Raw genomic sequence first — 22,878 nt, forward strand, 5'->3', positions numbered from 1 at the left:
TCATCACAGTAACACACACTGAAAGAACACATTCAAGTGCCTTTTTTAATGAGTTTCAGTTTGTTTCAGCTTCAAAAAAGACTATTTTTCTGTTTTACGTCGTGTTAACGTGTGAATAAATTAAAAAATACAGCTGTAATCTTTTGTCTCTGTGGGTTTAGTTTAACTTAAGTTTAAGTTAAGTTTACCCTGGACTCATATGGAGCACATACTTACTTTTTTGACCAGGAACCTGAAATCCATAGAAGCGCCCCTGTCTATTATGTGTGTATGTATACAGAGCAGGGCCGGACCAAGCCTCCATGGGGCCCTAAGCAAATTGTGATATTGGGGCCCTCTGTTACTGCCAATAATAATAATGATTATTGATCATTCAAACACCTGCTCTACTAAAGCTATTCTACTTATTCTACTCTGTCACAAATACAAATACACTTGTAAAACTAAATGTGAGAACTTGACACCAGATTTGCAAACTTACAGAAAAATCTTTCAATTAATATTTGGCAAAATTAGCAACTCCCCCTACTGGCGACACAGAGAATCAATACATAAAACAAACCGGTTTATAAATAAAATATTAAGATAAAAAATCTAAAAATGTGCACAATCTTTGTGGGGGAATTAAAATACACTGCTGTAATACAAATATTTGACTTTTAGATGTAAAAAAAAAAACCACAGCGTTAAATAAAATAAACAAATACAAATCAAACAAATACTTCAATAATAATGTAAATCAACACCTGGAACAAGGTGATAAAAATGGTTTATAAATAAAATATAAAGTTAAATAATCACATCTGACAAATATTTAAAAAAAAAAAAAGTTTTGGTAAAAATTGGGATAAAACTTCTAAATAAACTACGGCAATACAAACTTTTATTTAAAAAAATGTTTTAGTTAATAATTAACAAGTTAGTTGATACAAATTAATTGTTTCATCTAAATTCACACTATTATTATTTATTTATATGTAGATGTCATTTTTCCTCCTCCATATGAACTGTTAAAGTCAGCTGTTAAAACCATTATTATTATTATTATTATATGCTGTCAACAGTGACTCAATGCGCATGCGCCTCCTCCTCCTCCTCCTCTTCCTCTGGTCTTTTCACCTGACATGCTCACAACCGAGTCCGGGCTTCTCCTCCTCATCCTCCTCATCCTCCTCATCCTCACCATCAGCAGCAGAGAGTGAGCAGGTCCGTGCAGATCCGTGCAGGTCTGGATCGTGTGGACCGGATCCTCATGGAGCGCTGCTCCTGATCCACGGAGCTCGGCTCGGCTCGGCTCTTCTTCATCATCATCATCATCTTCTTCTTCTTCTTCGTGCGGCGCGTCATATATCAGAACTGAGGGATCGTCGCGAGGCCTCAGTGATCATCATGTCTGCGAAAGAGAAGGGAATCCTGAGCAAAGACAGCGTCAGTCTGCTGCCATGCTTCTACTTCGTAGAGGTGAGGCTTCATCTTCATCATCATCATCATCATGCACATATAATGTGTGTATTTGTACTTACACATACTGCAGGACTGTTGTATACATGATATATGTACACACACATTAGCCTCAGTGTATTTAAAGGTTTTATCATAATCTCAATAAATGACATTTAGACAGTCACACACACACACTTACATGACTGTTTTCACATATTTAAACATGTACAAGTACCTTAACGTAGTTTCTGCAACACAATTCATGATTGTTATCGTGTGAATGAGCTTTTGTTTTATTGTTTTTCTGTGTATTTTTATTTTGCACAATGAAAATATTAATATATACTATATATACCTGCACACACGCATATATATATGTATATAATATTTTTGTTACCTTCCTCATCCATGTAACTGCGATTCCCTCCTGTTGCAATATGCATTTTCACCCCTAGATGGCACTAAACTGCACTCGCTGCTGTGTGGATTGAGCTCCATCACTGAAGAGTTCAAAAATATCAATCAGACTCTTTTTTCCTCTCATCATTGAGTCGACGTAGATCAGAAACAGACAGAAGTCGCTTTTACGTCATATAAACTTAACTAATCTGATTTAAAAGCACGTTATTATTATTATTATTGTCGCTGTGTTTACCACAATAATCAGGAAAAACGACCTCCAACATCTGAGTCAGGGACTTTGTTTGGTCCACGATCGAAGCCACTTTACAAAAACAGAAAAACCAGAGCAGACGTCAGTTCTTCGGTTTAAACGTAGGATATATTTGAATAATCTGCCTCTTATGTGCAGTCCAGTGCATCATGAGCAGCAGCAGCATCATAAATGATTCTTCACACTCACAGATTAAATGTAAACTGCAGCACCGTGGACACAGAGGCGGTTCTAGAGTCTGCAGGGGCCCTAAGAAAAAAATTCCCAGGGGGCCCTTCCTTCCAACCAGTGTTCATCACCATTATTCACTATAGTTCAAAATATATATATATTTGTTCAAAATTAATGAAATAACATGGAAAAAACTTGTAATTAAAAAGTATGTGAAAATATAAATGTAAAGAACAATAAAATACTGTAAATAGCTTTTTAAAAAACATATATAGTAAAAAAAAAAAAAACATTACACTGTAAGGAACCCACATTATAAAACAATATAAATATATAGAACAATAAAATACTGAAAAAAAACACATAAACTGAGTAAAAAAGATATGCATTACACTGTAAATAATCAGTTAAAGGTGCATTATGTAATAAATTTAAAGCAAACAGTACAGACAAAATATTTGTATAAAAAATTATATTTTGCAGACTGCGAATCATGTTTATGTTTTGAAATCATGTTTTGGCGTCATGTGGCGCCACCTACCGCCGTCTACCAGTCATTGCAGTCAGTAGAGTCTCAGCTGCCGAGCAACCACGGGTTGCCAGTTACGTCAGAAAACCAAACCTAAAAGACCTCAGTGTTTTGAATTTGAATGTAGTAACTGTTTTTGGCCACATTCTTACATATGGCGCCTTTAATATTGATTATATTATATAATAGATAATAATAATTAATTTTTACAACTTACAGAACAGGTTAAAGTGAGGTGGGCCCCCTTTGATGGGGGGGGGGGGTTTCCTACTGAGATGTCATTGTTGTTTAAGGGGGACGGGGAGGCGGCTGCTCACTGCACATTTCACTAAAAACAGCCCTCAGGCTCCGAGTGTCGGGGGCCCCCTATCAGCTCGGGGGGCCCCAAGCTGTTGCCTGCCCTGCCTGTTCACAAACTGCGCCTCTGGTGGACACATGCTGTATACGGCAGGAAGCACGAGGCTTTAAATCAGAGTTTGTGAGGTCACAGAGCAGCCATGATGGATGTGAGGGGAACACTGAGGCTCTGCTTTGCTCTGTGAGCAGCATCGACTCTGAACTCTGGGGTTTTGATGCTGTTTTCTGCAAAAAGAGGAGAAATGATTGTATTGTGGTGGAGTTCTGTATATCTTTAAACCTCTGAGTGCTTCCCTTAAACTCCCCAGTTATGTGTGAAGGGTGTCACTTTGAGCCTGAGTGATGCTGAAACATTTAAATACATCGTGCATGCGGCTCGTACAGCGGCTCTCGTCACTGGTTCCCCCTGCTGTGCACGTTATTCATGCTCCAGTTCTCCAGTTCACCACCGGCCCGTGGCTCTGCAATCAAAGTGGCCTCATGCATTATAGATGTGTGTGATGGAGGCTCACGGGAACGCCTGCCTCAGTCCTGTGGATCCCTCCCTCGGCCGGGACGTGGAGTTCATTCACTCATTTTTGTTGTGTTTTTGTGGAGTTATTTCACTGCACTTCAACCACATCAAATCATCGAATCAGCATTTATCTGCGCGACTCTGTCCCGGCTAAAAAAACACTTAACTTAGCCTCAGAGATGTCGTGGTTCCTGGGTTATCGATCATAACGGAGGGAAAATAATAAAGGGAGGAAGTCGGGATCTGAAAACAGAGAGAAAAGGGGAGTACAAAATAAAACAGGAAGTGAGTGACTTTGGGCCAATTCCAATTCCTATCTTAACACTTAATCTTAAAGGGATACTTCACCGATTTGAATGTGGCTTTGTATTGCTACAATAGCAGTAGTATTTTTTAGAAAATGTGCTTCCCTCCCTCAGTTTTTCACTGACTTGTAAAAAGATCTGTTTTCCATTTTCAAAATTTGCCCTACTGTGATGCAGAACGCGTCATTTGACTCACAGTAGGACAAATTTAGGAAGGGAAATAATAAGGGAAAACAGATTTGTTTACAAGTCAGGGAAAAACTGAGGGAGGGGAGCACATTTTCTAAAAAATACTACTGCTATTCTAGCAATACAAAGCCACATTCAAATCTGTGAAGTATCCCTTTAACTGGCCTCAAAACCAAGTGTTGACGGTTATTTTGTCACTTAGAAATGGGACACCCCTTAAATGCAGATACGTCTTCAGACTGTAGGGGGCAGAATAACGCCAAAGCTGCGTCCAGTCTGTCAACTCCAAAAAAGAAGAAGAAGAAGAAGACATTTACGTCAGGATTATTTATTCTGATCCGTTTGTCAGTCAAGTTATTAGGTTGTCAGTTAGTTATAAGATGATACTCATACAAATATTCAGCTGACAGTTACCACACACCACGACTTATTGAAAAGTAAACCACACCGGCCGACTATTGACAAAAGATGGTCAAATAAAAATAAATGTTAGGCAACAATGACGTCAGTAATCCATAATATGGGCCTAAACTAAGATCATTTTTATATCTCTATTAACAAAGAAAATACTTCATTTGTATCACACTCGTTTCACTGCTTTCGACGCCATCTTTGTTATGTGAAAACACGCAATGCATTCTGGGTAGCCCTTGCTCCCAAGGGTGGTCTCGGATAATCTCAATATTGAGGGCGATACAGCCCTTAAACTTGACCTCAACAAGGAATTGGAATTCACCCTTTAACTAAACCTAAGACGTGATAAACATGATTAACATTCACATTATGTGACGAGACAAAACACAGGCGTCAAAAATTCATCGTATGACGAAAAATTGCTGCGACTTTTCGTAAAAAATAAGAAAAAGCCACAAACCGAATGTTTTATTGCTAAAGACAAACATTTCTCCTCCAATAGTGCAAACATTTAGTTAACGGACCTCATGTGTGTTTGTGAAAGTGATGGAATTGACGAGGTTTCCTGAAAGCACCTCGAAGCTGCTGCTCCTCTTCAGCTCAGTGTGTTGTGGATCTGGCAGAGGTGCTGATATTTACCAGGGTCTTTGAATGCATCTCATGAGCTGCTCATGTTAGTTTTAAGACTTTAGACTTTATTTTCACCCCCTTGTCCTCAATTAACTTTTAACCTTTTATGTCCAAGTGGAAACTTTACGTAGGAAAAATAGCGGAGTAAAAGTGAAAGTTCAGGAAAAAATAAATATATATATATATATATATATATATAAAAAGTACTGCTCAGCAAAAATAGCTTTCATGCATAATTGACAGGAAGCTCATGTTAGCGTCAGATAGTTTTTTATTATGCATGAATTTGGTCAACCATCAGTAACAGAATATGGACGCGTTGAAGGTTTGAAACGAGGAGGAAAAATCTATTTATCTGAATCTAATGTCAGAGAATAGAGACTCTGTGTGTGTGTGTTCTTGAGGGTTTTTAACCAACAAAGGTCCTCACTTTGTTTTCGTTCAAATCACTTCCTTAGGTTGTAAACATGCTATAATATACTATATGCTATTCAACAGAGCTCCTCAATTTGGTACAAAAACCCGTTTTCCAACCCTGGTGTTTCACTCACGCTATGCTCTGGGGCTCCACCTGCAGACATATTATGGGACTGCACCCAGTAGTTCTTTATAGACGTCATTCACATGATACAGAAGCTTCTCTGTGAAGCTTCAGGCTGCGGTTTTTCCCTCCAAAGATGAACAAACACGAAGAACCGTCATCTGAAAAACACGCAGAAATAAACGTTAGGGACAGAAAGACATCGAGTGTGAATATAGGAGGGCGTGAAAATAATATTGATTTTAACGATCCGAACTTTGTTTAAGAGACAGTGAGGTTCTCAGCGCAGGAGTTTTCAAACTAAATAAACTCTAAATAAACTCTAAAATGCTGTTGCAGGTGAACCTGGAGCAGAATTTTATGCGTTCTAAGCATAAACTGAGTCGTATATAGAAACATCCAGTGAGACGATGGTGTGTGTGAGCAGATGTGAGCAGATGTGAGCAGATGTAGGCCAACGCTGCATCACTGCTGAGCTCAGCTCTCCCACAGGACAGAGAGAGAGAGAGAGAGAGAGAGAAAGGATGTTCATGGAATACTGAGCCATGTTGTGCTGCCATTTATTTATTTATCTGTTTTCTTTCAGCCTGCAGCAGATTCACTAATGTCTGTTAGTGCAGTTTAAAAAGAGAGGCCGTCGACACAGTTTGTGTAGAGAGAAAGATGAAGCGCAGTGGAGATCAGGTTATAATCACAGTCTTTGGACCTTTATTTAAATGTAAGATTTACTAAATGTTAACATTTAGTGAAGAGATGACGACATTATGGACCTTTGAGTCCTTTATCTTCTCTTATCTTACTCTGTTGATGTTAATGCTGCACCACACATATGCACAGAGGTTAAATAATCCGTTATTCTCACCACATCTTACAATCCTAATGTGCATTTGTATGTGATACGGATGCATGATATTGGACAATAACCGATACCATATTAAGTATATGTTTGTACATTTTTAGTCTCTCCTCTAATGAAATAACATCAAATATTTTGTAGAAGTTGTGGATGTAAAAGTACATTTTACAGAATACATTTTAAAGCCAATATCGTGAGATAATACATGTTCTATAATGTTAAACGTGTTTCCTGCTACACTCACAGTGTGTGTGTTTGTTCTTGTACTTGTGGCATACTGAGGACCAGTGAGGGGTTTTTAACCAACAAAGTGAGGTCCTTTTTACGAAGTGAGGACATTTGGGCCGGTCCTCACTTTGTTTTCATTGAAATCCCTTCCTTAGGTTGCTATAACATGCTTTACTCAATTTGTCAAAAAAAAATATCACATTTTGGGACGACATAGTATAATAGTATGCCCTTTTTTGTAAAATTTTGGACCAAAAATTTTGGGTCAATTTTTTTTTTCAAATTTAGGACAACATAGTATAATATGACATTTTTGTCAAATTTTGGACCAAAAATTTTGGGTCAAATTTTTTTTTTCAAATTTTGGACGACATTGTATGGGTTAATGACATCTATATAGAACTACTGGTTCTATATAGATGTCATTATACAAAAACATATAGATAGATGTCATTAAAACATCATTCAAAAAATGATGTTTTTGTAAAATTTTGGACCAAAAATTTTGGGTCAATTTTTTTTTTCAAATCTTGGACGACATAGTATAATATGACATTTTTGTCAAATTTTGGACCAAAAATTTTGGGTCAAATTTTTTTTTTCAAATTTTGGACGACATTGTATAAATATGATGTTTTTGTATAATTTTGGACCAAAAATTTTGGGTCAATTTTTTTTTTCAAATCTTGGACGACATTTTAATATGACATTTTTGTCAAATTTTGGACCAAAAATTTTGGGTCAAATTTTTTTTTCAAATTTTGGACGACATAGTATAAGTATGATGTTTTTGTAAAATTTTGGACCAAAAATTTAAAAAAATCAAAAAAGTTTCTCAACCCTTTTTGGCTCTGGGGCTCCACCTGCAGACATTTTATGGTACTGCAACCAGTAGTTCTATATAGATGTCATTAATGAAGTAGATGTTTGTAATTGTGTTGATTTATAAAGTGGAAATGCTGGTCCTTAGTGTGTGTGTGTGTGTGTGTGTGTGTGTGTGTGTGTGTGTGTGTGTGTGTGTGTGTGTTGGAACACTTCACTGACTGAGTTTCAAGAGTTTCCAGATGATATTCCACTGAAACACCAGCAGAGCAGAGAGTCCTGAGTATCGGGGGCAGCTCGGTGACTGTTGGCTCAGCTCCGTCAAAACCAAAACGCCGGCCAAACCCCACTGGAGCCTGCTCTCCATTCTTAGACGTGTATTATTCAAAGTGCTCTGGCTTCTTCCTGTAGTTTTTTCTGTAATCACTGAGGAAGTGACAGGAACACACGATAGCCCCTTTGAGAGGAGAGCGCTGTGTGGCTGAAGGCCTCGCTCTTATCCACGGTTAAATATGCAGAAAGTTCAATCCACATCTTTAAAGAGAGAAGAAAAATCGTTTCATCTGTCATTTTGTAAAGACGTCATTCAGTTTGTTCAAAGCAGAAACTCAGAACTACAAACAGATCATGCACAAGATTGGACTAATTGCCAATATGTCAGCACTGTGAAATCAACTCTACCATCTAATATAAACATCTTCTTTCTTTATATCTAAATCGATCGTTTGTTTCCACGATCATTTATCACCAATCACAACCCTGAGGAATTGTACTCAAAAACTATTGCAACGTCATGTATTTTCAATCTAATGACGTATGATGTTGTGATTGTAGGATAAACTATACTGGAAGAAACAGGTGGAATCAGCATCTAAGTGATGATGAGCAGACGCTGAACAATTCATCGAATTTTAATCCAAATCGCAGGAGACTCAATATTTGTTAACGCCAAATTGTGTCAAAATATCATTTAGATGAATAGTTTTCTTGATACACATGGTATTCTTCAGACTGCAGCAGACGTCTTTGTTTCTCACAGATCTGCACAAATATCACACAGTTAATCATTTTAAATGTGTTTCTCGATTGAAAATGAGAATCATGATGTATTTTCATTCCCTCTGATGTCGCGAATCGTATCGCAATCGTAAATCCTGTTTAAATAATCGCAATTAGATATTTATTCAAAATGGTTCAGCCCTAATGTTGATGAGCGGACGCTGATGAATTTGAGTGAACGAAAAGATAAATGAACAGAAATACTGTAGCTTGGTTGAAGAGCTTAAAGTTCACCACCTGCTGTTGGATGTTGTTGGATGTTGTTGGATGTTGTTTGATGACAGTATCAGCGTCTTCTTCCTCTTCATGTCGCTCACACGGCAGAGTCTTCACCACGTCTCGCTCTCATCTGCAACAACGAACAATCGTTTAAACTCCACCACAAAGTGTTTAAAGTGTACGAACAAAGATAAACTGTAGGGACGTTAAACGACGTATTGTGAGGTCATTTTTACAAAGCGAGGACATTTTTGCTGGTCCTCACTTTGTTTTCATTGAAATCACTTCCTTAGGTTGTAAACATGCTATACTCTGTTTTTAACACAGATCCTCATTTTGGTACAAAAACCCAGTTTTCCAGCCCTGGTGGATTCACACCTGCAGACATTTTAAATGGTACTGCACCCAGTAGTTCTTTGTAGATTTCATTCATGAAGTAGATATTTGTAATTGTGTTGATTTATAAAGTGGAAATGCTGGTCCTCAGTATGCAGCAAGTACAAGAATGTGTGTGTGTGTGTGTGCTGAGCTCCTGCAGGAGTGTGTGATGTAAAAGAGAACATCCCTCTTTTGTTGAGGTCCAGTAGCTTCTCCTCGTCCACACCGCTCTACTTAGCCTGAGTCTGAGGGTATTAAAGCTTCACCATAAATCCCATGATGCTTCAGGCCACTGACACATCTCAGCACAATCCTGGTCGCTCTCTGCACCTCACTCCTCCTCCTGTGCTGGTGGGAGTCTGGGAAACTGAAATAATTCTGACACAACAGAAGTGCAGAGAGTTTCTTTTTTTCTATCTCAGCCTCTTTTCAAATCTCAGAACAATCCGAGACGCTCACATTTCCCCAAAGATCTGCAGCCTTTTACCGACTGTTTCACGCGACTCAGGAAAGACATTTCTCCTCATAACGTCAGGTTAGAACATGGTACAGTTTCAGTACAGTGATGACACACACACACACACACACACACACACACACAGCTCCTGAAACATCTCCTGGACAGATGTGGTTTTAAAGAAGAGCCTGTTTTATATATATGTGTGTGTGTGTTCTATCAGAGTATATTTCTGCTCGTGAGGGATTCAGCGTCTGTGTTAATTACAAAAACAGAATAAAACAGTGGATCAGAGAAGCTGCCTCTGTGATCACAGTAAACCCAGACACTCTGGGAAAGAGAATGAGGGCAAAACCAAACAGAGTTCTACTCCTTTATATAACGCTGACACGAGAGCTCAAAGAGAAGCTCTTTTGTCTCAGCAGAGCTTTAACAAACACTTTCAGCTGTTTTCTTGTCGTTTTTTTGATCAATTGTTGCATTTTATTGATCTATTTATTCTATTATTTAGTTGTATAAAGTTCCTCTAATATAATCTAATGTAAAATCCTCATGGTTTTAATCACACTGCTCCAGGAGAGTTGATCATGGACGTGTTTGTTGGACCCTAAGGTTCTTCTGGAAGAACAATCAGCCACAGTTCCAGTCAAACTAACATTAACTGTATCTTTAAGCCGAGCGTAACAACTGTGACCTATATCTGCTTCTTGTTTCCATCCTTTAGAAGAAGAAGACTTCACACACGAGCTGAGATCTAGCACTCGTCGTTTACGTCGTCATCCGTCCATCACGCTCGGCTCCATCCTCGTCTCCTTAAGGTCAAGAAAACTATTCTCCGTGCCTCCGTCCGTCCTCGCTATCAAATCAAATTAGCGCGTCCACTGAACCGCAGAGTTACGCGGACGATTCCAAGCGTTAAAGTGTCCGTTTATCTATTAATTTATTCATTGGCAATCTGTTAACGCTCCCTCTGCCTCAGCTGTTTACGACCCTGAAGCCTAACGGCTGCGTCTGTGTCCACAGTTACCCATCCTGGTGTCGTCCGTGGTCAGTCTTTACTTCCTGGAGTGGACGGACGTGTTCAAGCCGGTGAAGTCGGGCTTCACCTGCCACGACCGCAGCCTGAGTCTGCCCTACATCGACCCCAACCACGAGGTCATCCCTCTGCTGATGCTGCTCAGCCTGGCCTTCGCTGGTCCTGCAATCACGGTAAGAACAAGAAGGCTGAGAACACTTTCAAAATAAAAGTCTGAAGAAAAGAACTTTAAAACACACCGCGTGTGTGTGTGTGTGTGTGTTGACAGATCATGATCGGTGAAGCCATCCTGTTCTGCTGTCTGTCTCGGAGTAAGTGTGCTGCAGGAGCAGAGGCCAACATCAACGCTGCAGGCTGCAACTTCAACTCCTTCATACGCAGAGCTGTGCGATTCGTTGGTAAACTCTGTTTTTCCTCTCTGTCGACTCTCTACTGTCTGAAGACATAGATTTGGAAGCTTTTGCAGGGTCTCTGCAGGTTTCAACAAGTCAAATTTAAGACTTTTTAAGACTTTTTTAAGACCATAATGAATACAATTTAAGAGCCATTTCAAATCCATACTGGCAAAAAAGTACAAAAGACATGAAGGAAAATTGGAGCCACAAATTGTTGAACTTAGCTGTGGGCTTACGTTAAGTTTTCTCCGCTGCTATGCTAAGCTATAACATACCGCGGCGCGCGCACAGCACACTAGCTAGTGGTGCTCGATAAATTCTCCCCGGGGAACACAGGTGGACTACTTTAGTTCCGCGTTGTGGTTCTGCTGGCGCATCCACAAAGCGAGACTGAAGTATATGCACGTTTTAAATAAAAGAAACGTTAATAGATTTTTAAGACCTTTCAAAACTGTATTTAAGACATTTTATGAGATTTTAGGAGAATTTAAGACATTTTAAAGCCTTAAATTCAAATGATTGGATTTAAAACTTTTTAAGACCCCGCAGATACCCTGTTTTGACTCATTTAGCTCCTTGTTTTTCTTATATTGAACATGTTGGCTTTGTAAAGCGGCCTCACTCTGTACCAAAGCACATTGAGAAAATTACAGCACACAGGAGTTGTTGAGCGTCTGCTGCTTCCATCAATAAGTCAGTAATGTTCCATTTTGTGATTTCAAAGTTTTACGTCACTAAATAAACTAATAAGCTAAAAACACAGATTTTATCTATGAACTTTGGTGCAGGAAATTCAGCACTTTACAGATTTCAGTTTCCAGTCAGTAAGAGCAAGAAGAAAATGGCCTAAGAGTGCATAACACAGACTTAAAACTACCTGATATTTGGTGACTTTGTTTCTGCAAAGGCCCTTTGAACTTCTGTCCAGCCGTTAATCATCCTTCACACATTTAAAGGTGCATTATGTAATAAACCATAAAATCCTCCTAATATGTCACAGACTCAGGAATAATGTTCATAACAAACTGAACTCACCAACAACAACAGTACAGACTAAATATTTGCATTTAAAAAAATGTTTTGGCATGTGGCGCCACCTACCGCCGTCTACCAATCATTGCAGTCAGTAGAGTCTCAGCTGCCGAGCAACCACGGGTTGAACCAGTTACATCAGGAAACTAAACCTAAAAGACCTCTGTATTTTGAATTTGAATGCAGTAACTGTTTTTGGCCACATTCTTACATATGGCGCCTTTATCTTCCTTTTTCCTTCAGGTGTGCATGCGTTCGGTCTCTGTGCCACGGCGCTCATCACTGACATCCTGCAGCTGATGACGGGAAACCCAACACCTTACTTCCTCACCGTGTGCAAACCCAACTACACCACGCTGAACGTCAGCTGTGAGCAGAACTCGTACGTGTTGGAGGACATTTGCTCCGGGGCCGATCCTGCAGCCATCAACCAGGGCAGGTAAAGCAGCAAAGAAAGCTTTCCCTGTCTGATTCTGCAGATACTGACAATACTAAGATCACCAACACCGTCTCAAAGTGTGACCTTCTCTCCACACATGAGCTTTATATGTGTTCAGGTTTTACAGATGTTTTATCTGTCCATGGAGCCTGTTCTCATACTGTGTATTGTCTCGTTTAAGTTAAATATATAATATTTAGTTTTCAGAATGAGGCTGGGTTTGTTTCTGGGTTTGACCTGAGCTTGTGGGACTCGTGTGTGTGTGTGTGTGCAGTATTGTGTGCAGACTGTGAGCTCTAATTATAACCCAGTGCCTCTGGCATAAACACTCTCCTGTTCTCTGTCTAAGCTTTGGCTTAACTCTCATTTCCAGAGCAGAATGAAAAGCTGTTTTGAGGCTTCGCTCGTGCTTGTGATAATAACAGTAACCTACGTTAACGGCAGAGATAAAGTATTACACTTCCTCTCTGTCCTTTAAGCAAAGATATTACAGTTAATTAAGTCTCAATTTGACAGGGAGAATTAATATTTAAGAAATGTATTGTTATTGAATTATTTCAAGCTGTACAAACAACATATATGTTAAGATCCACGAGAAATATTCATATATTTCTGATTTCTGATCGTTTCAGCTTCATAAATGTGAATATTTTCTTGGTTTCTTTGCTCCACATAAACAAAGAAATCATTAAAACCGAATCATTTTGGTTTTTGGACAAAACAAAGACGTTCGAGAACATCATAATTTCCAGCTTTGACGAACACTGATCAAAGGTTTTTTAACATTTTCTGACCAAACGATTCATCGAGAAAATTATCGACAGATTAATCGATTACCAAAATAATCGTTGGATGCAGCTCTATTTATTTAACTAAATATATTCCGAGCATCATGGAACTGGATGTGACTTCATAATGAAGTCGTATATATATCTATATATATTGCTCAGGAGACGAAAGGACTGTTAAACTTTATTTAAACATTAAATCTGTCGTAAATACCTAAAGTAAAACATAATAGTTAGTGAATTCCTGGACTGTTTGCTGTCATAAGTGTTTTATCACTGTACGAGCTGCAGATCGGTAAATTACAAAGACAAGCAGACTCCTTGTATTTGTTAAAATAATCCTCCTCTAATCTCGTATCAGTATAATTAGCGTAATCTTCACAGTTCTTCAGCTCTAAAAGAACAGTTTCGGTGCCTGAGGCTCCGCAGTTTGGTCAAAAGGCTGAAAATCATCAACAGGAAGACGAGGTTCTCTCTCTGTTATTACACCAGGATTATCGCTCATGAACAGTGTGAGTATGTATGAGATTATCACAGTTCACTCACAGTTCCATGGTCAGGTTTGGCAAGATTAGATTATATTTTACATTTATATACGACATACTTATGTCAGTTTTAAAACTGTATTCACTCGTGTACGCTGACAAAAAGTTTCCTCATCTATTATCTGTTCAGTCCAAAGTGTCTTGAATAAACTAGAATAATCAGTTTGATCAGTTACAAACTAACTTTAGACTATGTTTGAAGACGTTCAGTTGATCTCAGATCAGCTCCCATCACATTTTTAAACAAAATAAACACTTAATACAAACATGGACAAACCTTATAAACAGTAAAGGTGCAGAATGTGATGTTATTGATCAGTAATATTATAATAAACTTTGAGCGTAGCGTCGTAGAATAATACTTACAGCCTAGCATCACGGTGGGATCTGACCAATCACAGGACAAGTTCAAAAAGATAGAGGGCTCTTCTTATTGGTTGTTGCTTCTTCATCAGTGGCAACAACTTGTGACAAAAAAAAGTAAAAAAGCAAAGAGTTAAAAAGACGATAAAGACAATAAAACCTCCACAGGTTACAGTCTGAAGTATTCCCAAACTGAAGATGTGTAAAGCAGTATCAGGTGCAGCAGTATTGGAGTAGTTTTACGAATACAAGTACATGAGGGCAGCGTGGTTTGCTCAGATGTTGTAAATGTCGCGGTTTACGTCGCACACAAAGATCGCGGCCTAAAACGTACACAACGTGGACACAAATGCAGAGTCAGAGTGAGGATTCAGGGAGTTTGTTAGTACTATACGAGTACAAGTTGTGAGAAATGGGTCACTGTGATGGAACTCAGTGGGGAAAAAAATGAAAACATGTTCACTTTCATGCTGTTGAAGCTGCTGCTGCTGCTGCTGCAGTGCAGTGTGTGAAAGGAGATTAGACATCTGTGTTAAAGTGCTGGTGAAAACACATGCTAACAAAAGCTGTGTAAAAAAAGAAAAAGGAGGGGGGGGGGGTGTATAATTTGGCCCTGTCCTCCATGTGTGTGTTTGGTGATACGTCGTTATTAAGCCCCGTGTGTCTCCGCCTCTCGTTGACTCACCGGCGCTGAGTCTATTCTCCGTTTCGTGTCTTGCAGAAAATCCTTCCCATCACAGCACGCCACGCTCGCCTCCTTCGCTGCCGTGTACGTTTCGGTGAGTAATGGTTTGATCCCACGCAAACACACACACTTAGACCCCCGCTCGCTCACCCTCACATTAACTGCTCAGCAAACAGTGGTGATGGTGACAGACGGAGGAGGGAGTTAAACCACAGCCACTGTTTTCCTGTTGATTAAGTGAGAGTTCAGGTGTTTGGACGCACGGTCACCTGTGCCGACTGTGCCGTACATGGCTCCCGTGTGACCTCGCTGAACACAAACACACTTCAAACCCCCTGAACGATGCCTATAATCAGAAGGCTGTGATCCCGACATGGTGATTTGTCTCCACAGATGTACTTTAACAGCACTCTGACGGACTCGTCCAAGCTGCTCAAGCCCCTGCTGGTCTTCTCCTTCATCATGTGCGCCATCATCTGCGGCCTGACCAGAATCATCCAGTACAAGAACCACGCCATCGACGTCTACCTGGGCTTCCTGCTGGGAGGAGCTATAGCGCTCTACCTGGTAGGTTAACCAGCCATTTCCTTTACAAACACATTTATAATGACCCTCTAATCCGTTCACTTATTCAACAGGAGTGTGGTTGGCAAAGGACAAAAAGAAAAAGGACGTGACGGCGTTGTATTGTTTCAAACATTAAACTAAAGTGCAGTAGTCTACATGGATGAGAGCTAAACCATGTTTATAAAATACTCAGAGAGACTTTCATCTTGGCACAATTGGCCACAATTTCCATCTTGAAGTGAAAGTGTTTGTACAAAAATCAGTGAAACACTGCTCGAGATTTAATGAAATATACCGTTTAGTTTTAGAATCAATCTGTCAATTATTTTCTCCGTTAATCGAATATTTTTGTGTCCATAAAATATAGGTAAAATGTTGATCAGTGTTGATCAAACCAGGAACATAGTTTTAATGATTTTTTTTGTCAAATGGAGCAAAGAAACCAGACAATATTCACATTTAAGAAGTAAAAAAAAAACCCACAAAGCTTGTTTTAATTGTTAAAAAAACAAACAAAAAAACCTCTCTAAAATCGATTAATTCATCGTTGCTGCCTTACTGGTGACCTAAATGTTTCACTAATATTACATGATAACAAAAAATCATTAAAAAAAATTATTTATAATATGCATTTCCATGACAACTGACCGGAACAAGACGCGTGACGTCATGTTTACGTGACTCCGATTGTTAAAATGAGTCTGTAAAGTAACGCTAAACTGTAAAAACAGAGGCACACATACGCAGTACACAAGTACGCTGGTTATCTGTAGCGCTGCTCTTTTCCTATAATAAACAGACCGCTCTAGTACCACTGTAGGCTAACGCTAACGGCGCTAAAAGAGCTAAGTGGTAAACGGGAGGCACGTAAAAATGACGCTACACGCGTCTTTTTCCCAGTCAGTCGTCATGGAAACTCGTCATGCGTTATAACGCCGTTAACGTGCCCTACACTAATAATATAGTTTTTAAATTAAATTATGACACCCCCGGACCGGCCCAAAATCATGCAGTTTACCCAACCGCGCATGTGACTCTGCAGATCTGCATGATTAACGTGAGGCTCATTTTCAGGCCGAAAAAACAGAAAAAATCACAGACCTGATTCAAAGTTATATTAAACTGTTTATTCATCAAGTAAAAAAACACATGTGTCTGCTTCCTGTTTGTCCAGGGCTTGTATGCAGTCGGAAACTTCCAACCAAGTGAAGAGTCCACCAACAGCCCAGCTCCAACCCTACACCGACCACCGCCCTGCTCTCTGCCTCACATCAGCCAAGAGGCCGTCCTCCACCACCTGCAGATGAAAGCCAGCATGAGTGGGGAGCCGGGTTTACCCACCTCCCACTCCGACGGCCTCCTTCATCGAGGTCTTCAGCAGCAGAGGCCGGACGACTGCCTGAACCGCCCCGGCGCCGACGTGGAAGTCATCTCCCCCCGCGGCCCTCAGAGCAAAGACGCCGTCGTGACCTTCAGCCACACACTTCCTCGCGTTCACACCCCACAGGCCATCGCCGCGTACGAAGAGGCGGCCAGACGCCACGCTGCCACCCTCCACCACGCCTCCATGGACTCCAGCCGCTCCAAGCAGCTTCTGTCGCAGTGGAAAAGCAAAAACAACAACCACAAATGCTCCTTGCAGGTGCCGGACTCCTTCTCCTCGTCCGTGGACTCGTCCTCTGGCCAGTCGTCGCAGCATCCGTTCCACCACGGCAGCATGGAGCTCCGGTCCAGCTCCGAACCATCGGCCGTGGGCCTGAACGGAGGCTTCGACAGTCACGCGTACATGTCCAAACTGGCCACAGGTGCCAGCACGACTCTGCCCAGCAACTGCAGCGGCATCACCGGAGGAGCCAGGATGCCCATGCAGCCCAGACCCGGCTCTTCGCAGCTGGTTCACATACCGGAGGAATCTCACGAGAATTACAACAGCAGCTCCCTGAGGACAGTGGCGGGGAACGAAGGGAACAGCATGGTTCTGGCAAACTGGCACAGGGCAGCAGAGAAGACGGCGGCGTGTCGGACTAACGAGAACGGCCAGGACTCTCAGCCAAAGATCCTGCAGGTGATCGCCATGTCCAAGCAGCAGGGTCTGCTGCAGACTCACTCCAAGAGCTTGGACGAGAGCAGCATCGGCTGCAGCGCCGCCGGGCTTCACCAGGGCTCCGCTCGCTACAGAGCTCTAAACGACCAAGAACCCAGCAGCAACACAGGGCCCAGCTCTCTGGGCAGCACAACGGGAAGCATTTCAGGGAGCACCGGAGCCATCGTCAGGGTCGAGGCTCACCCGGAACAAAACAGCAGACCTGTGATCCAAGCGCCAGCCACAGACGGAAGTGGCTCGTGGAGATGGAGGTCCCTGGACCAAGGCACCGGAGCTGGTGGAGGCGCAGGGACGAGTGGAGTCGGGAGTTTGAAGCAATCCTTTGAGCTCAATGATCTGAACAGAGACTCGGAGAGCTCAGACTCCATGGAAAGGAGGCGTGCCAATCACATCACGACCACCGCTGCCGCCGTCAGCACCACGCCCATAGTTACTGTTCACACCCAGAACCAATCAGAGCAGAGGGTCCAACCGCAGGGCTTCTCCACCATCAGGGTCACTCCAGGAGATGCTAGTGGCTCTGGGTCTGGGTCTGGATCTGGAGGAGGAGGGGAGAACATGTCAGAAACCCTCTCGCTGGCCTCCAGCCGTGAGTCAACGCTGAAGAGAAAAGGCAACAACATCATCCTGATCCCAGAGAGAGCCAACAGTCCTGACAATGCCCGCAATATTTTCTACAAAGGGACGTCCATCACTCCTGTTTTCAGGGACTAGCGCAAACGCTGAGTGGTGACCCCCTGAGCAGATGTAGCCCACAACTGTGACACAAGTCAGTATTACCTGCCATTGTGTGTGTATATATATATACATATACATATATATTTATCATAACTTCAACAGCATGAGATTTTTGTACATGTTTACACTAAAGCACAACCTTTTGAGTGTTGTAGGAATAATCACTGTGTACTTTTGTGGTCACTCCCAAGGAAACCTGTTGTAATGTTAATGCTGTGCCAGTGCTTTGGTGAGAAGAGGAGCTTTTTTTTAAAAATAGTTCTGTATGTTTCAGATATAAATCGTCACAAAAACAGAAGAAAAAAAAACGGTTGAAGTGTAGCCGTGAAACCAGTGTTTAGCTCCCTGGTGCTACGAGACAAGATCATATTTACTATAGAGTATATTGAATCATTTGAGAAGATTTAATTTTATAAAGAGTCAACGACTACGATGTTAATACGTGACAGATCTATGTTTTGTATTTGGTCTCTTTTCTGTACAGAAACACATACTCGATACTGTTTTGAACCATAAGTGTGCTTAGCATTCCTTCTGTAGCTATGAAGTCAAATATGCGGTGACTTGCACTGAATTAACGCGTTGACTGTACCTCTCGTACCGTCAACGCTAACATTACCTTCATATCCTGGTAAGTGTGTCCACGCCTCTCTGTGATCTGTAGCACAACATGCAGCAAAAATCACCCACATAGACGAGAACTTTCCCGACTCGTAGAGCAAAGAGTGACGTCGAGCTGAGACCGGTACAGGGTTTTTGGCTGAATGTGGGTCCAGGTTGGAACATGGACCAACCTTCAAAGTGTGGTGGCAAACCGATGTAGCCTTCAGATCAACCACACGACACAAAAGAGGTTTAGTTTGTCAGTTTTTGGACCAAAATGATAAATATAATAATCTAAACATGTTTGTGCAGAAGGCATCCAGTTAAAGCTGCCATATATTAATGTCATCTACGGACACATTGGCGGCCAAACCTCGGTCACACTGGATGTTCTTCGTGAAGGCTGTAACACAGGGGTCTCAAACTGGCGGCCCCCCCAATCGATTACATGCTGCCCCCCCCACTTAATATCATGTTATAATGAAAACAAGGGCCAATTCCAATTCCTATCTTAACCCTTAATCTTAACTGGCCTCAAAACCAAGTGTTGAGGGTTATTTTGTCACTTAGAAATGGGACACCCCTTAAATGCAGATACGTCTTCAGACTGTAGGGGGCAGAATAACGCCAAAGCTGCGTCCAGTCTGTCAACTCCAAAAAAGAAGAAGAAGAAGAAGACATTTACGTCAGGATTATTTATTATGATCCGTTTGATCACACTGGATTTTCTGCTTTCGACGCCATCTTTGTTATGTGAAAACACGCAATGCATTCTGGGTAAATTTGCCCCTCAACTTAATTTTTCTGAGAACCGGGACAGCACTTGCACTAGAGGGAGGGCGCTTTTTTGAAATTGAGCGTTAAGCAAGAAATTGGAATTCAGCCCAAGTTTTTATAACAGTAATAATAAGACATTTGGTCATAATTATGCCATTATTAAATATATCATATACAACATTCAGTTACATATATAAACACACACTTGTTAGGGCCACAGACACGAACGGCAGTGTCCGAAACGGCTCCTGGATACGAATTTTAGAGTTAGTTGTCCACGCTATTATTTACGTCATTTAAAATAAGTCTGTTTTTGATATTAATACATTAATTTCGCATCATAAAGCATGATGCAATATTGTTTTTCACCACTTTTTGTTCCCTAGGCCGGCCCCCTGTTGCCCACAATAGATGCTCATTGGCCCTCAGGTCATTTGAGTTTGAGAGCCCTGATATGACACCGTCATCAGATTAAAAGGAGCCACACATGACGATGCACCATTATCACAACCATCAACTCTTACCCTGACTTTTCTAACACTTTCCCCCAGTGTTCCTGCTAAACTGAGTATAAAGTGTGTTGTTTGTGAATCAGATCAGTGACACAGATGAGGCTCTGAGCCAAACTGCAAACAAATACATTCTCCAAACATTTCTTTCTTATTCTAATCACACATTCAAGCTAAAGGTAGAAACAAGCACAGCTCTGTAAAGTAACAGTAACATGACACTAGCAGGTGCTAAATGTAGCATTTTTCAACACAAATAAACAATATTGCTGTCAGAATATTAATACCTCAGTACAGTGACCATGAAATGACATTCTTTGGCCTGTAGGTGGCAGGTTATTCTCTTTCTTTCTTTTTTTTAAAACTCCCATTCAGTCCCAGTGTTGTGCTGTAAAGTTATTTCCCATTTGTGCCATAAAGTAACCAGCAAATTTTCTACCAAATCTAAGCCAGTGTTTCAGACGAGAGGCCACTTTTCTCACTTTGTGGAAATATTTTTTTATACATGTGTAAGTGACGGGCGGTGAAATGATGAAGAAAAAGAGTTGGTTTAAACACTACAGAGGTGAAAGAGTTAGAACCCAGTGGATAAAAATATATATATATAAATATATGTAAGAAAATGTGCCAAAGCTCGAATACTTGATATGAAAAGAAATCACCGGATGAAGTTATAAACGTATGTGTACCAAGTTTGCATAATATTGTACATGATTTATTAACATTTATGCATGGTCACTTTTCTATCGTGTCAATCACAAGATGTTTATTATGTGCTTTTATTTTGAAGTTAGAGTACACATATGTTAGACAATATTATGTAGCCTGCTTTATGATTAATGGTGAGATTTACACGACAATCTTTTCTTTCTAAGCACTGTTGACTTGTTCGCGTCACGTCTAACCGGCTGATTTCCTCTGTTTCCTGTTTTAGTTTTTAAATCTTTTTAAATACAGTACTTTTGCTCGACTTCCATGTGCGTGGCTGTACGTGAGCTGCACCTCACAATCAATCATCAGCATTAGTTTAACTGCCACATCAGTACTAGAATCACCATTTGTCGTCATGTCCCAAAGGTGCATTTTATAATGACATGAACGCAGGGTCACCATCACACCCTGGATTTAGGAATTCCAACGAATTTCCAACGAGTTTCGACAGAAACATTGTTAGATTGATATTTGTTGACAATAAGAACAGATTGATGTCCTTCTCTCTGAGCTACAGACAAACACACAGCACGTGGATGAACGTGTGTCTGCAGTGGATTAAATGAATGAATAAATAAATGACAGAAAAACACAACTTAACACAGCACACAAGCTTTTCTACTGTAATAAAGCACTAAACACAGATGAGCTGTTTTAGTTTTGTGTAATAGAAAAACACTGGGTTACAAAAAAAGATGTCTTTGCAACTGATTTAGGACCATTTTGCACAGCTGAATCCAAAAATGACGTCCATTTTCCTCAATCAGGTCAGGTTTTTATGCTAATTTGATTCAGAAAAATCTGATCTTCTGACTAAATTGATCACATTTATCCTGGTCACCAAGTTTAATACCAATATAAACGTGGTCAGCACGCTTTATCAAACTTGTGACTATAGATTCCTGTTAGGAACAATGGTGTATTCAGTGCAGATGTAGCAGGATACGTCAGGATTATTTTTGCAAGATCTTCTCGTCAAAGCCATTTCATTCACTTGTAATATATATTTTTAAAAAACAATTAGTCATAAGTTGGCACATACAAAATCTTCAGAATGTGTTTATTGCAGGAAAATAAATGAATTGTGCATCATATGACGTGAAAATAAACAAAAACATTAAAAAACAAATACGTAGCTTTGTTCAGAAAGTTGACCTGACTGAGCAAAACCAATGATTTTTGGATTCAGCGCATCAACATGATCCTAAATCAGCTAAAAAATAACTGAGACAATAAATTGACCAGTGTAATATGACTGCCCAGTGAAACCATCTCATGACGTGAGAATAACGTGAATATATGTTGAAACAAACCAGCCTGTGTAACGTCACACAATCACAGAGTTGATATAACACGTGTAATCTTTAAATTAAAGCCTTAACAACACCCCCCCCCCCCCCTCATGCAGAGTAATACTGTGTATAAACACTGGAATAAATGACTTCAGTGACTTTTATCACACAAATCAACGAATCCAATGCATTTGAACTGACGTGAACAAGTCGATTTCACGACTTGTTCACTTTAGTTTGACGTTGATTCTTCTTCAGTTTGTCAAACCACGTCCTTGTTTTGTAAAAGTATTATCGGATATAAAGACGTGAGCGTTTGTGTCGATGACTTGTGAATTAACGCGACACATGGTTTAGAAACGTAGCTGGTAAACTGTGAATGGACGCTCTCTGCATGTGTAGCCTTTCTTCTTGTGTTGTTCCTGGATGAATAATAAATGTTTTCTGATACTGTGATCAGCTGTATGACGTTTATGCAGCAAGAGAATAATAATAATATAGAGTTTATA

General features: G+C 40.5%; 1 protein-coding gene across 1 annotated transcript; it reads left to right on the top strand.

Annotated features, from left to right (window-relative positions):
- Positions 1 to 1,389: 1,389 nt before the first annotated feature.
- plppr4b (phospholipid phosphatase related 4b) lies at positions 1,390 to 18,453 on the top strand (the record flags this gene model as incomplete). Its single annotated transcript, XM_083901288.1, has 7 exons — positions 1,390 to 1,461; positions 10,809 to 10,994; positions 11,090 to 11,219; positions 12,492 to 12,687; positions 15,105 to 15,162; positions 15,462 to 15,635; positions 16,810 to 18,453. The coding sequence occupies 7 exons, from the start codon at positions 1,390 to 1,392 to the stop codon at positions 18,451 to 18,453; spliced, it is 2,460 nt and encodes an 819-aa protein (XP_083757414.1).
- Positions 18,454 to 22,878: the final 4,425 nt, after the last annotated feature.

This window comes from Microchirus variegatus (genome assembly GCF_963457635.1).
Source record: "Microchirus variegatus genome assembly, chromosome: 15".
In the NCBI taxonomy this organism is placed as follows: Eukaryota; Metazoa; Chordata; class Actinopteri; order Pleuronectiformes; family Soleidae; genus Microchirus; species Microchirus variegatus.